This window comes from Mus caroli, unplaced genomic scaffold (genome assembly GCF_978045245.1).
Source record: "Mus caroli unplaced genomic scaffold, Mus_caroli_1 scaffold_1, whole genome shotgun sequence".
NCBI classification, from domain to species: domain Eukaryota; kingdom Metazoa; phylum Chordata; class Mammalia; order Rodentia; family Muridae; genus Mus; species Mus caroli.
In genome coordinates, this window is record NW_028227256.1 from 65,238,557 (window position 1) to 65,261,642 (window position 23,086).

A 23,086-nucleotide genomic window follows, 5' to 3' on the forward strand; every position below is an offset into this window, starting at 1 on the left:
CATTCTGAGAATTTAAAGTATTTTCTCCTTAATATAACTTTCAATTGTGGCAAAACCTCTCTGGCACTTAGGATTTTCATGAAGGATATATGTATTCCTAGAATCCTTCTCTCTAATGCAGCATTGATAATACTGCTGTATGTCTTAGTTTATGAAGCTCATCTTATCCATTTACTAGTATTCTTTATTCTGCCCTCATACACAATTACCAGCATTATAATATTCACCAGAACAACATGAACCTTTATATTTGTATATTTCATTCTCATTCATTTGTGTTTTTTAAACAGTCTATATAGTTTTCATTAATTCAATTATTATTATTTAAGCTGATTACTTATATGCCTGTCTTTCAACAGTGTATCTTGTCCCAAGAACTCTATACTTTGATCTTTTCATTCAAATATAGTATTTGGTGAATATTTATATGCTATTGGATTTCCTAATGTTATCTCTCCTATGAACCTGTATGTTTCTAGATTTAAATATTAAACATGTTATGCCTCGGTATCCTATAAATACCAACTGAATAAACATATGGATCCAAAGCAATGACATAAAATTTATAAATATGATACCAAATGAGCACTCACAACTGCTAACGTTTTCAGACTTACCGGTCCATGGCATGTGAGGAGTCCATCTTCCATTTTCTCACACTGGGAGTCACACTCAACACAGATGGAGCCGTTTTCAAACTCTCGAAATTCCCTGTGAAAATATCAACTGTGTGAGGAGGTGTAAGCAAACAAGCCATCAACTTAACAAATGAAGCAACATCTGCTAAGAGTACTATTGGCAGAGTAAATTCTTGAGTTTGTTTCTCTAATGTGCCAGGAGTCACAGATGCACTTTCCTATGCATTAAGGGGGATGCTTTCCATTAAAAGGAAAGATATACAGCAGCCAGATGGTTTTCCTTGCCCTTGATTGAGCTCAACAATTGTCTCATTCTGGAAAGCTCTCTCCTGTGAGAGATATTCTAGTACTTTCTGAAAATAGAAAATAATCTCTTTTGATGACACAGCAAACTCACTTTTACCTCTTTGAGTAAGATTGCATCTGTTTGATTCCATATAAAACATTCTTCTTGGTTGAAGTTTTAATTTCCAAATCATTGTGGTTTTTAATTGCTGGCTACATAAATGTGCTCCAACCTTGACCTTCAGATCCCACGACTATTAAATTTACTTTTGGCTAAACTTCAAAACAGACTTTGATATCTTATCTCCTGTTAAAACATCAACCTAAGAGTATTAGAAATACCTTCTTATGCTGGATTTTATTTTCTTAGATTATTGATCTAATATTATAACATTTCTTTCAGTGTAATTCTTTTTAAAGTATTTCTATATGGAATAAAATAAATAGTTTAGTTTAATGTACATAGTTAAAAACTTGATTATTGTAATCTACTGTGATTATGACACTCCCTTTTATATCATTAAATTTTATGTCTATTTACATATTACAGGGTTTGAAGAGATAATTATCTCTTTAAAAGTCTAATATAAATATTTTACTTTGGTAATTGGGAACCAGTCATCTATACTATGCTAAATTTTTCTGGTTTCACTAAAATACAAAATGAAATATTGAGTAAGATAATTTAGTGTCATTAACAAAGTTGATCACTAATTATATTTTTATATCTAATTTGGTTTTAATTTTCTGCCTTAGTGTCCTGAACCATCTTTTGAAACCAATATCAACATGAATAGTGTAATTATAAATTAATTATATGATACATTCTAAAAGATTTCTTTCCCTTTTTGTTTCTTTCTTTTTTTTTTTTTTAAATGTTAGTGTGTGTTTGCACGCACGACAGTGTGAGTGTGGAAGTCACAGAATAGCTGTGTTTGTTAGTCAGTTCTCTCTTTCTGCCATGAAGGTTCCTGGGATCAGAACTCAGGTTGTCAGACTTCGCAGCAAGAGCCCTTAATCAGTGAGCTGTCTCGCTGGCCATCACTGGCAATTCCCAATTTCAGAGTGTGACTAATTTAGAAATGAAACTTTCTTTTTTTTTTTTTCTTTTTTTTTTTTTATTATTTTTATTACATATTTTCCTCAATTACATTTCCAATACTATCCCAAAAGTCCCCCATAGCGCCCCCCACTTCCCTACCCACCCATTCCCATTCTTTTGGCCCTGGCATTCCCCTATATTGGGGCATATAAAGTTTGCAAGTCCAATGGGCCTCTTTTTCCATTGATGGCCGACTAGGCCATCTTTCGATACATATGCAGCTAGAGACAAGAGCTCCAGGGTTCTGGTTAGTACATCATGTTGTTCCAACAATAGGGTTGCAGATCCCTTTAGCTCCTTGGGTACTTTCTCTAGCTTCTCCATTGGGAGCCCTGTGATACATCCAATAGCTGACTGTGAACATCCACTCCTGTGTTTGCTAGGCCCCGGCATCGTCTCACAAGAGACAGCTATATTTGGGTCCTTTCAGCAAGATCTTACTAGTGTATGCAATGGTGTCAGCGTTTAGAAGCTGATTATGGGACGGATCCCTGGATACAGCAGTCTCTAAATGGTCCATCCTTTCATCACCGCTACGAACTTTGTCTCTGTAACTCCTTCCCTAGGTGTCTTGTTCCCAATTCTAAGAAGGTGCACAATGTCCACACTTTGGTCTTCATTCTTCTTGAGTTTCATGCGTTTATCAAATTGTATCTTATATCTTGGGTATCCTAAGTTTTGGGCTAATATCCACTTATCAATGAATACATATTGTGTGAGATCTTTTGTGATTGTGTTACTTCACTCAAGATGATGCCCTCCAGGTCCATCCATTTGGCTAGGAATTTCATAAATTCATTCTTTTTAATAGCTGAGTAGTACTCCATTGTGTAAATGTACCATAATTTCTGTATCCATTCCTCTGTTGAGGGACATCTGGGTTCTTTCCAGCTTCTGGCTATTATAAATAGGGCTGCTATGAACATAGTGGAGCATGTGTCCTTTTTACCGGTTGGGACATCTTCTGGATATATGCCCAGGAGAGGTATTGCTGGATCCTCCGGTAGTACTATGTCCAATTTTCTGAGGAACCGCCAGACTGATTTCCAGAGTGGTTGTACAAGCTTGCAATCCCACCAACAATGGAGGAGTGTTCCACTTTCTCCACATCCTCGCCAGCATCTGCTGTCACCTGAATTTTTGATCTTAGCCATTCTGACTGGTGTGAGGTGGAATCTCAGGGTTGTTTTGATTTGCATTTCCCTGATGATTAAGGATGTTGAACATTTTTTCAGGTGCTTCTCTGCCATTCGGTATTCCTCAGGTGAGAATTCTTTGTTCAGTTCTGAGCCCCATTTTTTAATGGGGTTATTTGACTTTCTGGAGTCAACCTTCTTGAGTTCTTTATATATATTGGATATTAGTCCCTTATCTGATTTAGGATAGGTGAAGATCCTTTCCCAATCTGTTGGTGGTTTTTTTTGTCTTATTGATGGTGTCTTTAGCCTTGCAGAAGCTTTGTAGTTTCATGAGGTCCCACTTGTCAATTCTCGATCTTACAGCACAAGCCATTACTGTTCTATTCAGGAATTTTTCCCCTGTGCCCATATCTTCAAGGCTTTTCCCCACTTTCTCCTCTATAAGTTTCAGTGTCTCTGGTTTTATGTGAAGTTCCTTGATCCACTTAGACTTGACCTTAGTACAAGGAGATAGGAATGGATCGATTCGCATTCTTCTACATGTTAACAACCAGTTGTGCCAGCACCATTTGTTGAAAATGCTGTCTTTCTTCCACTGGATGTTTTTAGCTCCCTTGTCGAAGATCAAGTGACCATAGGTGTGTGGATTCATTTCTGGGTCTTCAATTCTATTCCATTGGTCTATTTGTCTGTCACTATACCAGTACCATGCAGTTTTTATCACAAATGCTCTGTAGTAGAGCTTTAGGTCCGGCATGGTGATTCCACCAGAGGTTCTTTTATCCTTGAGGAGAGTTTTTGCTATCCTAGGTTTTTTGTTATTCCAGATGAATTTGCAGATTGCACTTTCTAATTCGTTGAAGAATTGATTTGGAATTTTGATGGGGATTGCATTGAATCTGTAGATTGCTTTTGGTAAGATAGCCATTTTTACAATGTTGATCCTGCCAATCCATGAGCATGGGAGATCTTTCCATCTTCTGAGATCTTCTATAATTTCTTTCTTCAGAGACTTGAAGTTTTTATTATACAGATCTTTCACTTCCTTAGTTAGAGTCACGCCAAGATATTTTATATTATTTGTGACTATTGAGAAGGGTGTTGTTTCCCTAATTTCTTTCTCAGCCTGTTTATTCTTTGTGTAGAGAAAGGCCATTGATTTGTTTGAGTTAATTTTATATCCAGCTACTTCACCGAAGCTGTTTATCAGGCTTAGGAGTTCTCTGGTGGAATTTTTAGGGTCACTTATATATACTATCATATCATCTGCAAAAAGTGATATTTTGACTTCATCTTTTCCAATTTGTATCCCTTTGATCTCCTTTTGTTGTCGAATTCCTCTGGCTAGGACTTCAAGTACAATGTTGAATAGGTATGGAGAAAGTGGACAGCCTTGTCTAGTCCCTGATTTTAGAGGGATTGCTTCAAGCTTCTGACCATTTACTTTGATGTTGGCTACTGGTTTGCTGTAGATTGCTTTTATCATGTTTAGGTATGGGCCTTGAATTCCTGATCTTTCCAAGACTTTTATCATGAATGGGTGTTGGATCTTGTCAAATGCTTTTTCCGCATCTAAGGAGATGACCATGTGGTTTTTGTCTTTGAGTTTGTTTATATACTGGATTACGTTGATGGATTTCCGTATATTGAACCATCCCTGCATCCCTGGGATGAAACCTACTTGGTCAGGATGGATGATTGTTTTGATGTGTTCTTGGATTCGGTTAGCAAGAACTTTATTGAGGATTTTTGCATCAATATTCATAAGGGATATTGGTCTGAAGTTTTCTATCTTTGTTGGGTCTTTTTGTGGTTTAGGTATCAGAGTAATTGTGGCTTCATAGAATGAGTTGGGTAGAGTACCTTCTGTTTCTATTTTGTGGAATAGTTTGTGAAGAACTGGGATTAGATCTTCTTTGAAGGTCTGATAGAACTCTGCACTAAACCCATCTGGTCCTGGGCTTTTTTTAGTTGGGAGACTATTAATGACTGCTTCTATTTCTTTGGGGGATATAGGGCTGTTTAGATCATTAACCTGATCTTGATTCAGCTTTGGTACCTGGTATCTGTCTAGGAACTTGTCCATTTCATCCAGGTTCTCCAGTTTTGTTGAGTATAGCCTTTGGTAGAAGGATCTGATGGTGTTTTGGATGTCTTCAGGATCTGTTGTTATGTCTCCTTTTTCATTTCTGATTTTGTTAATTAGGATGCTTTCCCTGTGCCCTCTAGTGAGTCTGGCTAAGGGTTTATCTATCTTGTTGATTTTCTCAAAGAACCAGCTCCTTGATTGGTTGATTCTTTGAATAGTTTTTCTTGTTTCCACTTGGTTGATTTCACCCCTGAGTTTGATTATTTCCTGCCGTCTACTCCTCTTGGGTGAATTTGCTTCCTTTTGTTCTAGTGCTTTTAGGTGTGTTGTCAAGCTGCTAATGTGTGCTCTCTCTAGTTTCCTTTTGGAGGCACTCAGAGCTATGAGTTTTCCTCTTAAAAATGCTTTCATTGCGTCCCATAAGTTTGGGTACGTTGTGGCTTCATTTTCATTGAACTCTAAAAAGTCCTTAATTTCTTTCTTTATTCCTTCCTTGACCAAGGTATCATTGAGAAGAGTGTTGTTCAGTTTCCACGTGAAGGTTGGCTTTCTATTATTTATTTTGTTATTGAAGATCAGCCTTAGTCCATGGTGATCTGATAGGATGCATGGGACAATTTCAATATTTTTATATCTGTTGAGGCCTGTTTTGTGACCAATTATGTGGTCAATTTTGGAGAAGGTACCATGAGGTGCTGAGAAGAAGGTATATCCTTTTGTTTTAGGATAGAATGTTCTGTAGATATCTGCCAGATCCATTTGATTCATAATTTCTGTTAGTTTCACTGTGTCCCTGTTTAGTTTCTGTTTCCATGATCTGTCCATTGGTGAAAGTGGTGTGTTGAAGTCTCCCACTATTATTGTATGAGGTGCAATGTGTGCTTTGAGCTTTACTAAAGTTTCTTTAATGAATGTGGCTGCCTTTGTATTTGGAGCATAGATATTCAGGATTGATAGTTCCTCTTGGAGGATTTTACCTTTGATGAGTATGAAGTGTCCCTCCCTGTCTTTTTTAATGACTTTGGGTTGGAAGTCAATCTTATCAGATATTAGAATGGCTACTCCAGCTTGTTTCTTCATGCCATTTGCTTGGAAAATTGTTTTCCAGCCTTTCATTCTGAGGTAGTGTCTATCCTTTTCTCTGAGATGAGTTTCCTGTAAGCAGCAAAATGTTGGGTCTTGTTTGTGTAGCCAGTTTGTTAGTCTATGTCTTTTTATCGGGGAGTTGAGTCCATTGATATTAAGAGATATTAAGGAAAAGTAATTGTTGTTTCCTGTTATTTTTGATGTTAAAGTTGGCATTTTGTTCTTGTGGCTGTCTTCTTTTAGGTTTGTTGAGGGATTACCTTCCTGTTGTTTCTAGGGCGTGGTTCCTGTCCTTGTATTGGTTTTTTTCTGTTATTATCCTTTGAAGGGCTGGATTCGTGGAGAGATAATGTGTGAATTTGGTTTTGTCGTGGAATACTTTGGTTTCTCCATCTATGTTAATTGAGAGTTTGGCTGGGTATAGTAGCCTGGGCTGGAATTTGTGTTCTTTTAGTGTCTGTATAACATCCGTCCAGGATCTTCTGGCTTTCATAGTCTCTGGTGAAAAGTCTGGTGTAATTCTGATAGGCTTGCCTTTATATGTTACTTGGCCTTTTTCTCTTACTGCTTTTAGTATTCTATCTTTATTTAGAGCATTTGTTGCTCTGATTATTATGTGTCGGGAGGTATTTCTTTTCTGGTCCAGTCTATTTGGAGTTCTGTAGGCTTCTTGTATGTTCATGGGCATCTCTTTCTTTAGATTTGGGAAGTTTTCTTCTATAATTTTGTTGAAGATGTTTGCTGGTCCTTTGAGTTGAAAATCTTCATTCTCATCCACTCCTATTATCCGTAGGTTTGGTCTTCTCATTATGTCCTGTATTTCTTGGATGTTTTGAGTTAGGATCTTTTTGCATTTTACATTTTCCTTGATTGTTGTGCCGATGTTCTCTATGGAATCTTCTGCACCTGAGATTCTCTCTTCCATCTCTTGTATTCTGTTGCTGATGCTCGTATCTATGGTTCCAGATTTCTTTCCTAGGGTTTCTATCTCCAGTGTTGCCTCATTTTGGGTTTTCTTTATTGTGTCTACTTCCCTTTTTAGGTCTAGTATGGTTTTGTTCATTTCCATCATCTGTTTGGATGTGTTTTCCTGTTTTTCTGTAAGGACTTCTACCTGTTTGATTATGTTATCATGTTTTTCTTTAAGGATTTGTAACTCTTTAGCAGTGTTCTCCTGCAATTCTTTAAGGGATTTTTGTGCTTCCTCTTTATTGTCTTCTGCCTTTTTATCAGTGTTCTCCTGCATTTCTTTAAGTGTGTTATTAAAGTCCTTCTTGAAGTCCTCTATCATCATCAGGAGATATGCTTTTAAATCCGTGTCTAGCTTTTCCGGTGTGTTGGGGTGCCCTGGACTGGGCGAAGTGGGGGTGCTGGGTTCTGATGATGGTGAGTGGTCTTGGTTCCTGTTAGTAAGATTATTACGTTTACCTTTCGCCATCTGGTAATCTCTGGGGTTAGTTGTTATCGTTGTCACTATTTAAAGATTGGAGCAGAAGCTGTGTTCCACTCACCAGCAGTCTCTAAATCCTGCGGCGGGGGTCGTGGGTAGCTGACGGTACCCCGGTGCTGGTCCAGCCGGAAGAGGCCTGTGGTCCTACTCAGGCCGTTTTTCTGCTTCCCTAACTAATGCAGTCTCTGGTCCTGCGTGCAATTGGCTTGGAGCAGAAGCTGTGTTCCACTCTCCAGAAGTCTTAAGATCCTGTGGTGGGTGTTGTGGGTAGCTGGTGAGTGTCAGCTGACCCTGCGCCCCAGCTGCCCCTCCCTTTTTGTTTCATTTGAACATATAAAGTCTTAATAAGCAATGGAATTACAAAGCATAAGTTATATATTCTGTTGCTTAAATTAACATTAAATCTACATTTGTATTTTATTAATACTTAAAATTGGGACATAATTCATTAAGTTTCCTTAGGTGTTTTCATACATATATGCTACTATGCTTTTTTCAAAGGCAAAAGTGTTATGTATGGTTTCAAAGTATAAAGCATCAGTAAGTCATTATCTGTATAGAACCTAAACAATTAGCCACATGGTTTTAGTACTTATACAGTAAGATATTAATTTGTTTTAAATCAAACCTTTCACAAATTTGCTTATTTCAAAAATCACAGTTACAAAACAAACTTGAATGAAGAGGTCTTTAGAATGCAAAGTAAGATGACTTTTTATTCTAAAAGGTAGGGTATTTAAAGTCTACAAACAATTACAAAAAAAAGTCTAATGAAATTTTATGAGAGACTAGTAAGCTTATGAACTTCAGATAGTTACTAGTTTTGAATATAAGAATTTGGCAATGAAGGGTGATGGTGTCAAATGAAGAACATAATCTGTATGCTTCTAAAACTTAGGCTGTGCTTTCCCTATTCCTCTAACCCAGCACCCACCCCTCTACACACACAATGAAAGAGAAAATGCCTGTCATAAGAACAGTAGGGAGACCATTGCCTTTTCTTGTTAGCTTCCAATTCCAGGGCTCCTGTTCTCATGAGAGATCTTGCTTGTGGTCTTTAAAAGTCACTAAGCCTTTGATTACCCTGTATACATCATTGCTCTTCCTATTCCACTCTCCTGGTGACTTAACTGTGGTTTTACAGAGTTTTTTCCTTCAAAAAAAATCTTCATTTTCTTTTCCTTATGTGTATACATATTTCAAAATATTAGTCTTATTTTTAGTCTTATGTTAGTCTTATGTTACTTTTTAATTTAAACATCAACTTTCAACTTTGTTACCTAATTTCTTAAAGTAAATCTGCCTTGGCCATTTATAAGAAGAAATATATGTTGTTATTAAAATAATGAACATATTTTTATTCTCCAAACATGATGTCAAAAACCAGTGTTATCAGTAATCATGGTACCAGTTGTCACAATGAAGAAATGGATGAATGGGGAAAGAAATAGACAGAACACATTCCAATATTTAGTTTCCAAAATTGTTTAAAGTACTTTCAGTTGAGCCATATGAGAGAAATTGAGCTAGGGACAGCCATGGGTAATATCTTATCACACTAATGAATGGAAACCAAGATGCATGAAGTTCTGCTATGATAAAGGGATTTGACAGGGTATTAAATGCCACAGTAAAGGGTGGAGAATAGGTTTTCTTGCAGTTATGGTGCCCAGGGAATTTAAATGCTGGTTTAAAACCTTGCTTTTTAGGAAAAGGCAGACCACATGGAAAACCCTCTTCAATTCAAATCATTGATAAAGTTTTCCTGTGGTCCTCCCAAGTTATCAAAGACACGAAGACATATGATGGGTTTGGGTAGAAAAAGGGTACACAACCAGGATGGAGGAAAAGCAGGAGCTTCCCTGTCACTCAAGGTGAAAGCAGAAGAAAGGCATGAGAAGAAAACCTGCAGCAGAGTAGAAGGTATTGGGCAGGGGTTCTCAACCTATGGGTCATGACCCTTGAGAAACCCTCCATTTTCATAAATATTTTTCAATATAATTCAAGACAGTAGCAGAATGACAGTTGTGAAATAATAATGAAAATAATTTATGATTGGGGGTCACCACAAATAAGGGATTGTATTAAAGGGTCACAGCATTAAGAAGGCTGAGAATCATGGTTGTAGGGGAATAAAGATTGTAGCAATCTACCTCATAATAAAGGTGAAAGTTAAACTGTTTTGCTAAAATTTAAGTTGGCAAAATTCAGTAAATTTATTTATCTTGGTAAACATCTTTAAAATGTGCATGCTAGCCAGTGCTAGTCTTATTATTTCAAGCAAAATTAATTTTTTTAATTACAACTTCATGGTTTTTTTTTTTTTTTTTTTTTTTTTGTATCACAGGTTATTTTTAAAAAGTCTCAGTAGACATACATTCTAAATTCTCACTGTTTTTCTAAAGGTCAGATTTCTGCTTTAATCAGTAGCTTATAGCTTTTGAGATAAACATGGCCTGGTGGTCTCTTACCCATCATAGAGGTTGCAAGACTCTATGCAGATCTTTCCCCTGCTGAAGCGCCGACATGAAAGGCACTGGTCCGGCCCAGGTCCCCAACAACCATCATTTGAACACAGGTGGTTGCATACCATGCCTTCAGCAGCTGTAATGCACACCAAAATCAGCAGGAAATGAGACAATGGATAGAATAATGTTTATCATTTTTTGCAAAAAGAAAGCTGAATATCTTTTTATAAAGCATATTTAACTAAAATATAATTATATTATTTTCCCCTTTTGTTATTCTCCCTTACACCCTTACCAAGTTCCTACTTTCATCATCTCAAATTGATGGCCTCTTTATGATTATTACTATGCATAAAACATAATTACAATGTGCTGGTGCCCCATAGTTTTAAAGGAATTTGTTTGAAAGAGTTTGTTGTCAAACTACTTTGGGTGCTTACCCATTTGCCCATCTCCTTTCTCCCTCCAACTTATTCCATACTGCACAGTTGGTATAGTTGCATAGCAAAATAGCCTTGTCCATAAGTCAAAAGAAAATCTCTTTAACTAACTGAACACAAAGGGAGGACAGGTGGGACACAAACAATACAAATTAAAGAGCAATGTGGGGTGGTGGGCTGTGCACAGACAGCCTGGTCCCAGTCGAGCAAAGGTGTGGAACCCTAGATCCCTGGTAGGCAGTGATTTCCACCTACATGGGATGGAAGGAGTTCGGGCACCTGGGCACCTGGCTACAGCCTCTCACAGCTCCCCTGCAGAGAGATATCCCACATCACTCACATAGTAGCTGCACCAAGCCCTCCCACATACAAATAAGGTTTCCCCAAACTCACAGTCCAAGCCAATGAGAAGTACCTGCTGTCGAATCCTGAATTGTCCCCTAAACTGTATATAAATCCTATCCAAGGAATAAAAGGTGTGCAGAACTACTCCATTGCCCAAGACTTTTGTCTTAAGAGCTGTAACACTTTGGAAGAGATCTGCTCTCCCGAAGTGCTGCCTGAAGCTCTGCTGCACTCCTCACAGGAGAGTCAGCTTCTAGCCAGCCAAGCCAGACCCAACTCTGCAGGATGGCCAGGAATTACAGCACAGTAGAGACTGAGGTGGAGCTGTCAGCAGAAGTGGGGAAGCAACTTCCTCTCCCTGCCACTATTAGCTTCCCTTCACGGAACCCTTGCAACAGGCCTGGCCATAGATTTCCGGGGAAATCCTCGGGTACTCAGGCCCAAAGAGCAGAATATGCCTTCCCCAAGCCAACATTTTGTTACACTAACATCTTCCAAAATAAATGAGGGTTTTAAAGAAGAAACAGAAGAAAGAATGATATGATTAGCAAAATTATTTTTAAAGTAAAGGGAAGTGAGAAACATAACAGAATATATGAAGAGGGAGGAAGTTTAGAAATCTGGCAGGCACGATGGATCAGTGGGAAAGGGAGCTTGCTGCCACCTGTGAGGACACGCATTTCATCTCCAAGGAATACGGTAGAATAAGAGATATGACTTCCCAAGCTATCCTCTGATTGCTCTAGGTATATTGGGATGTACACATATGCATGCACAAACATATAGAAAAATAAGTAAATTATATTTGAAAGTTAAGAATATAAATAAAATAATTTTACAGGCATCTTCTAATGTATAACTTGGGAATTTATAAAGATGGGGCATCTATAGAAATGTGTACAGAGTATTTGGTAAACTGAAGTAAATGTTTGTAAGGAGATATGCAGATTAAAGTACGAACAATGGCTTCTCTTCTTCAGAGTTAATCTTAACTGACCATATTACCTTGCACAAACTAAGCAAACACTCTGCCACTGGGCTATATCGCCAGTCTTTTGACACATTAATTTACCTAGGCTAATTTTCAGCTTTCTCTACAGTTCAAACTGGCCATGATCATTAGATGTTCTGCTTAGAATTCTGGAGTTTTAGTGCTAGACCACAGTGTAGAATCTTTTGCTGTTGTTTAGATTTTGTTTTCAAATATACCAAAGACTTTGATGACCTTGTTTTAAGTTTTCTACTTAAAGTTCACCATTTGTGTTCTCAATTGCAGTGAACACTCATTCAAGACAGCATTAGTGCATAACGACTTTAATGACAGCATGCAATGCATTGAATAAAGACAAAAATCTTCAAACCCTTTCCTGCATATCTGAAAGCTTATCCAAGACACCTGAATAACCACATGCTTTCCATGATGAGTTAAGAATTCTCCAGATTGAACTGTGAAAACCTTCTCTATCTTCCTGTTAGTTACCAATCTCACTAATACAAAGTTCAAATTTTTAGCCAAGAGTATTTGAGAGCTGTGTTGATATAGAGGGAACACAAACAGAAAGCATGCTAGGCATTATGAATGTCAGCTTATTCAGCATGCCCTAGAGATCATGAAACTCAACTTACCCAGCATGCTCTAGAGATCATGAAACTCAACTTACCCAGCATGCCCTAGAGATCATGACACTCAACTTACCCAGCATGCCCTAGAGATCATGAAACTCAACTTGCCCAGCATGCCCTAGAGATCATGAAACTCAACTTACCCAGCATGCCCTAGAGATCATGAAACTCAACTTACCCAGCATGCCCTAGAGATCATGAAACTCAACTTACCCAGCATGCTCTAGAGATCATGAAACTCAATTTACCCAGCATGCACTAGGGATCATAAAGGTAAACTTATACAGTATGTACTTGAAAACTTAAGTTGCTCATATTTTCTTTTAAAATGATTTAAAAATAATATAAACTGTCTAGTACACATGTCCTTTATTCAGATCCTAAGACTAAGGGCTACTTACTTAAATCCATTTAACATATTAATGTTGACAGACTTATCAATCAAGACACTTTTTAAATTTATAACTGTGTAACTGAATAATCATTCCTACAATTATTAAAAAGAAGAACATCAAGTACAACCCCTACCAGAGTTAGTGACTACAGGCAGGATACCAAACTGGTAACTTGATTGATAAGATTATGACAGGACACACTTCATCAGTGGGTTACTTTTCCTTCATTAAACTACCCTAGCATATTTTAAAAAAATTAATTCTCCATGCATATGTAGGGTTTTTTTGTTTTTTGTTTTTGGTTTTTAATTTTTCAAGACAAGGTTTCTCTGTGTAGCCCTGGTTGTCCTGGAACTCACTTTGTAGACCAGGCTGGCCTAGAACTCAGAAATCCTCCTGCCTCTGCCTCCCAAGTGCTGGGATTAAAGGTGTGTGCCACCACTGCCCGGTTTCTATTTTTTATATATAGTTTGCTGTTATGTTCTGTTGCTGTATTTACTTTTGATGGTCAAATTTCAAGGTAATAGTATACATATGTATGTATTTCTATCTTTTCAATTTGTAATCATTTTATATTTGAATTGTATAAGTTGTATTGAGTAGATAATTAGGACCTATTTCTAAAATTTAGTCAGCTAACTTCTGCCTTTCAATTATGATATTAAACAATTCATGCTTAATTGATATAAGTTGGTTGAAGTAAGTATCACTTTTCTGTTTGTCTAATACATTCCCCATTTTGCTGCTATACTTTTGATTACATGATATGTTTTAATTTCCTTTGATGTATATGCTTCTAAAAGTTTTGTATATGTAGGCTACATAACCTTGAGATCTACTCTTGGATTATTGAGTTACTAATACATCATTTTAGTGAAACTTTTTCTTCTTAAATAATTGTATATACTTTTTTGAATAACATGGCAAATTCAAGGAATATATTTAGCTTTTTCCATAAGTTCGGCACTAAATATTATATAAATATAATAGTATTTTGTATGAAGCTTCAGGATAAAAATATTATCATTAAATTCTCCAAGGATTCATCTAGATTGTAGGACAAATGATATTCTTTTCTTTATTGCTAGTAATCTATTTTTGGAATGGACTACCCTCTTAACCATTCATAGAAAGGAAAAATATTTACCTTGTTCCTGATTTGTGGATGTCTTAGTTATTTTGTCAAAAAACTAGGAGAGAAGCAAAATAATAGAAGAAAGGCTCTGGCCCTCGGTTTAAAGTTACAGTCTATCAGGGTGGAAAAATGTCATCACATTAAATCTATAGTCAGGAGGCAAAGAATAATTAAAGCCTGCTGCTGCTTAGTTCCCTTTCTCCATGTACAGAGTACAGGGTCCCAGTCAGAGACTGGTGCTTCTTACAGTGAGGCAGCATTCTCATGTCAAGGAATAAGCAAGATCATCTCCAGAGTCGTTTTCAGAAGCTTACTACATTAAGGCTTTTCTTCTACAAGATTCTATACTCTGTCAGGTTGACAATTAATGTAGCCATCACTAGGGTATTATAGTTATAGCTCCTATAAACATTTTGCATAGCTGTTTGTGTGGATGTAAACTTAACTTATTTTTTGCAAAAAAATATTTTTTCTTCTATTCAGGCCATTTTGGACATATGGTAGTATCATTGTCAATATGATTTTCTTTCTTAAGCTGTCAAGTGTTTTTATAAAGTGCACAGCTCTGCTCCCTCGCTGCTCTGAGTCATGTTGGGACCATGGTTCTTTTCTGCAGCGTTTAGCCAGATCCCAGATGTTATTATCTAAATGGTGTTTGCCATGTTAGACTATTCAGATTTCTGAGATTTAGAGCAGGAATAACTGACTTTGTGGTCGTACTTCTGGTCTTCACAAGGTGGTTCTTTGATTTGCCTTTTTCTGCTCATCCACGTCTGAGACTGAGCCACCTGGAGAAGGGAACCTACCTCTGTGTCCTCCCTTAGGTCCCATTTTCCAGAATCCACCTGATTCTTCCTTCTATTTTCAGATTATTGTGTAGGTTAACATATGGTGTCCATGATTTGATAACGTATCAAACTATAGAATGGCTTTCATGAATCAATGGCCTTTATGAATGAGAAGTTATAATAGTATGTTTATGAACACCCCTCTATTATATGCTTATTAGTTTCATATTTCAATTTCTCACCATGAAACACTTATATGTACTTGCTCTGGGATTAGTAATTTTATCTGAGGAATGAAGAAGAAAACCCCACATATTAAGAGAGCAGATTGTGAAGACAATGACAGTATTCAAACAATTCTAATTATTGTCATGAATCTGAATGTTTATACTTAGTCCTTATTTTGAGTCTTCCTGAAAATCACAATCAGGACTTCAAATCCATGATGTATCAAGTTCTTAGACCCTCAGGTGTTTCTTGATTTTGTTCTTCAGGAAGCTCCCACAGCCATCAGTATATACCTGAGACTGTATTTCACGGTAATGCGTCTCCATTTTGGTTTATCATACAAATTCGCATATTTTATTCTTCATACTTAATTCCATTTTAACCTTATACCCTGTCTCTCCTACTGTCAAAGGTGACAGAATTTAACTGTGAGTGAAATGGTAAATCTGTTGGGATTTTGACCAGGATGGTTTATCTTCCCCATGATCCCACCTCCCTTCTGTTTTCTGTTGCCTCTGATTCTCTAGTATTGTGCCTAATAGCATAGAATATTTGAATCAAGGCACTAGAATCACAAGAAAGAAAATCAATACTAAAAAGGAACCATAAGAACTGCTTGTGCCTCATACTTCCCAAACAACTAGGTGGATAGGAAGGCTGGGAGGTTATTTTTGCTAAAGTAAAATCAAGGCAATGCCTTCCAAAGCAGAAAACAAAAGGGCAAGGAAGCTACCTTTTTGACATTCTTAAGAGACAAAAAAGTTTCGATCATCTCCAAGATGTCAACACATATCTGACCTCCCAGAATGATCATCATGTCTGGAGCAGGCCTGTTCACAGCTTAGAGTTCGTAAGGCCATGTAATGCTCTCTAAAGAAACGTTAGCAATGTAGTTATTAGGAAACCTTTCCCTTCCTCTGTGTTTTCTCTAGAAGCTGTAAACAGATTTTTCTTTATCTTGCCTGAATTGTACCTGTCTATTAAAAATATGGAGAGATAATAATGTGCTTAGTATTTCGACCCTTATAGAGGATATTGGACCTGTTTCCATTAAAATAGAGATGAGCTTCAAATAATGAATTTCGCTAGAGTCCTGCATGTATGACAGTAAATGGATTCCCTCAAAAATATTGAAACAGAGTACCTGTCTATGGGCGCAAAGTCAGAAAAGTTTGTTTCATATAGAGAAGTTAAGCTTTTCTGATATGACAGATATAGGTTCAAATCTTTATTGCTTCATGAGCCATTTTGCCATGGGCCACTAGTTCCTTGTTACAGATTTGTAAAGTAAATATCTTCCTTTCAGGATCAAGATGAATACAGTCATAATATTAATATGGTATTTAATATACAGTTGGGTATTTTAAATAAACATGCAACAAATTTACTGACAAAAAAAATTAAAACCCCCCCAAACCTCCACACAAATACACTTAAAAGTATTTGCTTAGAAACTAATTTTATGTTGGATACTGTAAATGCATATGTGCTACCTCGTAGAAGGTCTAGCTACTTGTATGCATTGATAGTGTATCAATAATTATGTCTGTGTACTTATCATTTTGATTGGTGGCCTGAATATGGCCTGGGAACAAAATTCAGAATATAGGAGTTGAGAAGAATATGAAGCAGCAGTGGTCAGATTATTAAAAAATATGCAACTAGTACTTACAATACTGAACATGTTATAAAGTGTCTCTCCAAAGTTTGGAGCTGTGACAGAAGGACCATCCAGAGACTGCCCCACCCAGGGATCCATCCCATAATCAGCCACCAAATGCAGACACTATTGCATATGCCAGCAAGATTTTGCTGACAGGACCCTAATATGGCTGTCTCTTGTGAGGCTATGCCAGTGCCTGGCAAATAAGGAGTGGATGCTCACAGTCATGTATTGGATGAAACACAGGGCCCCTAATGAAGGAACTAGACAAAGTACCCAAGGAGTTGAAGGGGTCTGCAACCCTATATGAGGAACAACAATATGAACTAACCAGTACCCCCCAGAGCTCGTGTCTCTAGCTGCATATGTAGCAGAAGATGGACTAGTCCATCATTGGGAAGAGAAACCCCTTGGTCTTGCAAACTTTATATGCCTCAGTACAGGGGAATGCCAGGGCCAGGAAGTGGGAGTGGGTGGGTAGGGGAGCAGAGATGGGGGAGGGTATAGGGCACTTTCAGGATAGCATTTGAAATGTAAATGAAGAAAATATCTAACAAAAATTATTAAAAAATAAAGTGTCTCTCAGAAAAAAATAATATACTGCAGAAAATTAAATAAATATTTGACCTCACTCTTAAGTAAATAAAAGTAACAGATATATTATATATAATAGTATACATATAATAGTATACATATACATATATACATATTATAATTACTAAGTTAATAAGTAAACTATCATTAAATACCTGTTTGGTTTTTAGTAAATACAAAATAAACACAACATTTAGAGGATATGATTTAAAGTTTACTGGGTTTTGCTGTCTTCTAAACTTTTCCTAAAATATATTAAAGTTTCTAAGCTATAAAATTTGCTATTCTAAGTCCTTCTTGAGGGAGTAAGTAAATCTACACAAGAAGAAATCAATTGCTCAGTTCATTTTTATGTGCATTTCTTTTTAACTTTTTAAACTTTAGATTATTTTTAATTTTTAGTTTTAGAATTTATTCTTCCCCACCCCAACATAGTGTTTTCATTAATTATTTGGGAATTTCATACAATGTATCCATATCACATATGCTTTTCATTCATCCCAGGCCCAACCTCCCACACTTGTGTCTTCAAAAAAAATACTCCAAGTCCAATTTATCTTGTTCATACACTCATTGAACATTGTTAAGCTCAAAATGATTAGCATTTTAAAGATAATTGTATTCCTCTAGAATGTACTATTGACCTGGAAAGTGAGAGAATCTCAGGACTCAAAGGGAGGGTCCTTGGATGAAATGCCTGACAGTGGGTAGAGGGAACTTGTGAAGTCCAACTTCAGTAAAAAGATAGGGCATCAAGTGGAGGGATGGGATTGGCACTCCACTATCAAAAACATTCTAACCTAGAGTTGTTCCTGTCTAAAACAACTGTAGGGACAAAAATGGAGAAGAGACTGAGGAAAAGGAAGTCCAAATTGGAATCCTTCTCAAGGGGAGGCTCCAAGGCCTGACACTATTACTGATGCTTTGGTGTGCTTACAGACAGCAGCCTAGCATGGCTGTCCTCTGAGAGGCCCAAAAAGCATCTGACTGAAACAGAAGCATATACTTACACTCAACAAATGGGCCGAAGTTGAGAACCCCTGTGGTAGAGTTAGGGAAAAGTTATTAGAAGCTGAGGAGGAGAGCTACCCCATAGGAAGGCCAGCACTTTCAACTAACCTGGACCCCTGAGATCTATTAGACACTGAGCCACCAACAAGGCCACATATACCAGCTGGTCTGAGGCCCCTTATATATACCAGAGGACTGCCAGAAGCCATCAACTGTGAAAAGCTATACTTCCTGTCTAGACTCTTCTTTTATGTATCTGTGCATGGGGAACAAGGATAGGTTGCTACAGAAGCCTTCAGTGTCTCTCATTCTCAAGTATAAATCTGAAGTCATCGATGCCACTCCAAATGATATTTGCCTGTCCATAACAGCCAATGGCAGCACAGCTGATGCACATCCACATAGACTTGTTAGGATCATTGAACACAGTATCAACACGTTCCCCAATGGCAGCATGGATCATGGACATCCACATGACTCCCAGTGCCATTACAGACCACAGATATCAAATTTCATATAAGAATATTGTATTTACATAATTTCCATTCCCATTCCATCTACTCTTACTCCTCCAGTACTCTCTCGCTGTCTCCCAGTTCAGTGATTTAAGTAATTATTGTTATATGCTTGTGTACCTATACACATATACATTCATGCATGTAGGTAGATTGATGAGTCTCTTTAGTCTTACTCAACGTATATGGATTTAGAGATGACCACTTGAGATGGGTAACCTAACAGATGATCATACATACAAATAATAGATATTCCCCCTTTTCAGTAACCACTTATTGCCACAGCTTTTCAATCCTGGTTTGAGCTTTGGTGAAGTATCTTCCATTTTTGGGTTGATGCCAACTGGTATTATCACTTAGTTCTTCTTGAGGTAACCATACCATTAAAATGTGATGTCACACCTCACTTTTACATATACTTGTAACTGTAATTTGATATGGAGTGTAATAGGGGAAAAGACAAAGCAGAGTTTCCCAAAGACTACCATAGACACCTGTCTCATTAACGAGAGTATGTAAGTAAGGATAGGACATTAGGGGCCATTCAACATAAATGTTTCTTTTAGTCTCCAAGGGTTTTGCTGATTAAACTACACCACTTACATCGCTGAAAACAATAGAAAAATGTTGATTCATAAAATTCAAAGTCAGAAGCCTGCACTATCAAGGTATTGGGCAGTTCTCCCCCTACCCTTCTTGTGACATAGATCATGACGCTGACCTGACTTGCTGTGATGCCAGTTACGTTTTTGCTTTATTACCTTAGGAATGTATAACCTCAATTATGTCTATCTTCTCTCTAAATTGTCACATGGCATTTCCTCTATCTGTCTCTTTTCTTCTAGTCACTAGAAAATGTTTTATCCTCCATGTATATCTTCATTTTAACTTATATGTTTATCCTATCTATCTTCATTTCCATGAAGTCAGATTTTAGATGCAACTGGTCAGTGTCTTCCAATGTTTTTGTTTTTGTTTTGTTTTTAGGAGAAGGAACAATACAAAGCTGAGAAGGAGCTCTAGCAATTGAATCCCAGGCTCCTGAATTTTAGCATTCAACAGCTTTACCTTTCAAATTCTATAGCCACTCATGTAAGTGCTAGTCAGAATATAATTTTGTCTTTTGAAATGAAAACTGAACCCTGTAGTGAGGCTGGCTTTTATCACTGAGAAGCTCTTGATGCCTTTAGACATTTTAGGTTAAAAATTAGACGAGATCTCATTTTTGTAACTAATCAGCAACAGCAACTTTTAATTATTTTTTGAAAAGAACATAGAGAGAATTTGAGTCATTGTTAGTAATTAGACATTGTGCTGTTTCAAATAAAATATGGAAATTTTTACAAAGAACAGTGTAGTGATATTTACTTTGTTAATTTAGGAAGGGAGATCTAAGAAGTATAATTAAGAATTTCTATCATCTGATTACTTCAAAGGATATTATTTACATTGGATCCTGATTTTATGCACCTTATGTTTCATTTCAAGCCTGATTTAATGAAAGTTACAGTAGAGCTCATTAATTTCTAAGTGAGCATTGGGTATCTGGTCCCAAGAACTGTTCCTCTAACCTGTTAGGCAAAATCTAGCTTGTAAATGCATAGAATTGGTAGGATGTAGCAAGATAGAGGTTTTCAAAATAAGATGGGAATATAGGACTCTTAGCATAGAAAAAACCTTTCTTAGCAGTGGAGTCTTAGATTATAATTTTAAATTATAATAAATCATAAATGATATCCAAAGTTCATATTTTATAGCAAACAAAAAATGGAAATAAGAATGATCTTAATAAAAAGTGCATGAGATTTTTATAGGAAACTGAAATTCCTTATGATATTCTAGAAAGTAAAATATTTATTCTCTAGTTGCTATTGTCATGGTTACCAGTGAAAAACAAATAGCATAGTACATGAAGAAAATATTTCTTTTACCCCTGTCTCTATAATAGGCCTTCCTTGTTTCCTTATCAATGCTGTCTGGATTAAATACAGGATACACAGTAATCATTGTAAAATGAGGTCATGTGGTCATCCATGGAGTTTAGTGATTAGCAAGTAATTATTGTTGTGCAGTTTCTATTTGATTGAGGCATGCTCAGTGAGGTAGAGTTCCTATTACCAAATGTCAGGAATGTAAAGACATAGATAAATATAAAATTGCATACAGATGGTCCTTCATATCTATGTATCTGTGGTTAAAGTTATTGCAGATGTAATCAACCTTTGATCAAACTGCAAAATGCTACATTTATTTTAAACAGGACTGAGATGATGTATCTTTTTATTTTTTACTTATTCCTATCCCCTATATACAATACTGTAGCACCTATTTTCACAGAATTTAAATGGAATTAAATATTGCAAGTAACCTAGATATAATTTAAAGCATAATGAAAGATATGCATAGGTTTCATAAAAATTGTCTACCATTTTAGATAACAGAGAGTGCATGGTTACAGATTTTACAGTTGTTTTGGACTTCTTTAAATGACCCCCAAGGACATTAAGCAATGACTGCATTTTTGTAGTATTTTATGCACCCCCAAACACAACAAAAACATACAAACAAGCCAAAACAAAACAAAACAACAACAACAAAAACCAGAAACTACCAATTAACTAACCAATCAAAATTCTCAAAACCAAAATAAAACATTTATCATCACTACACATGTTTCTTCTGAAGTATTACCCAAGCTTTATATATTGTGGGTATTTTAAAGTACTTTGTCTGTCACTCATCACAATGCCACTCCACCCCCATGTCTCCATCTCGAATGTATAATACTTATCTCCCCTCCTAAACTTCCATCCCTCAATCCTCATTCATAGATTTATCTAGACCCTAACTCCAGCAGATATTCCCTGGGAACTCAGAGGCTACTACAACAAGGGAAGCAGATAGTCTTAACTATAGATCTTCATATCTCTCTCAGCAACTTTAAAAAGAAATTCTCAATCCCATCATCAACTCCAGAGTAGATTATCTGTCTCACTCTCCTCACTGATCCCTTTCTGATCCCTTTTCCAGGGCAGGATGAAGATTCTAATAGAGCATCTTGCTTCCCTTCTTTCTGTGGACCCCCTAATCCCCTCCTAGCCCATTTCCACTCCCAAGTGTCAACTCTCAATACCTAGAAACACATTTTACCTGGAAACCCCATTAAGAACACCTGTGAGGACGCCAGAATTTCCTACCAGGCATCATACAGCCACCATACTAGAAAAGACAGCAGAAAATAGGGAACAAAACATCCACTCAACAAACACAAGACCAAAAACCAGCACCAAGAATATATTGTTTTCCAATCACAGATGGCTACATATCAGGGTAAAATTATGATCAATTGTAGTCAGGACAAAATGTTCCTAGTAGAACTTAACTACCTTATTACAATAGACCTTGTGTATTTCAAAATAACTGAAGTATAAGACATAAACTTCAAAATACCTATTATTAATATGATAAAAGTTCTTCAAAGTAAATAAACCTGCTTTACTCAGAACAGTTGAGAACCCTCTACACTCAGAGTAGTTGAGGTCCTACTGCACTTAGAGCAGTTGGACCCAGTGCACTCCGAGCAGTTGAGGATCTGTTGCTCTCAGAGAAGTTGAGGATTGGCTGCACTCAGCGCAGTTGGTCAATAGCTTGACTGCTCCACAGAAGACCGAACAGTCTGAAGGCCTACCAGGAGATCTACTGCAGCCAGGGCAACAGACCAGCCATTTCTCTAACCCTGTGAAGAGCCCCCAGTAGGAAGGCCCCACAGTTCTTCTGATACAGCCAGGGCTGCAAGCCTACCTGGAGACCTGAAGCAACCCAGGGACAAAAGAGGCAGACTCCATATAGTCACCCAGATCAACCAACACCAGGGATATCCATATGGCAAAAGGCAAGCACAAGACCATAAGCAACAGATGCCAAAATACGTGGGCATCATCAAAACCCAGTTCTCCCACCACAGAAAGCCCCAAATACACCAACACACCTGAAAATTAGGAATCTGTCCTAAAATCCTACCTCATGTAGATAGCAGAATCCTTTAAGGAGGATGTCAATAACTCACTGAAAGAAATACAGGAAAACACAGGT

At 37.1% G+C, this 23,086-nt stretch overlaps 1 protein-coding gene across 6 annotated transcripts in view; it reads right to left on the reverse strand.

Moving 5' to 3' along the window:
- Positions 1 to 23,086, reverse strand: part of Erbb4 (erb-b2 receptor tyrosine kinase 4) — a 1,038,774-nt gene that overhangs the window by 259,276 nt on the left and 756,412 nt on the right. For all 6 annotated transcript variants that reach the window (XM_021186126.3, XM_021185960.3, XM_021186207.3 and 3 more), the window contains exons 13-14: positions 10,261 to 10,393; positions 618 to 711 (exon numbers count right to left, since the gene is read on the reverse strand). In XM_021186126.3, coding sequence (XP_021041785.1) covers positions 618 to 711; positions 10,261 to 10,393 — 227 coding nt within the window. The remainder of the gene's footprint in view (positions 1 to 617; positions 712 to 10,260; positions 10,394 to 23,086) is intronic.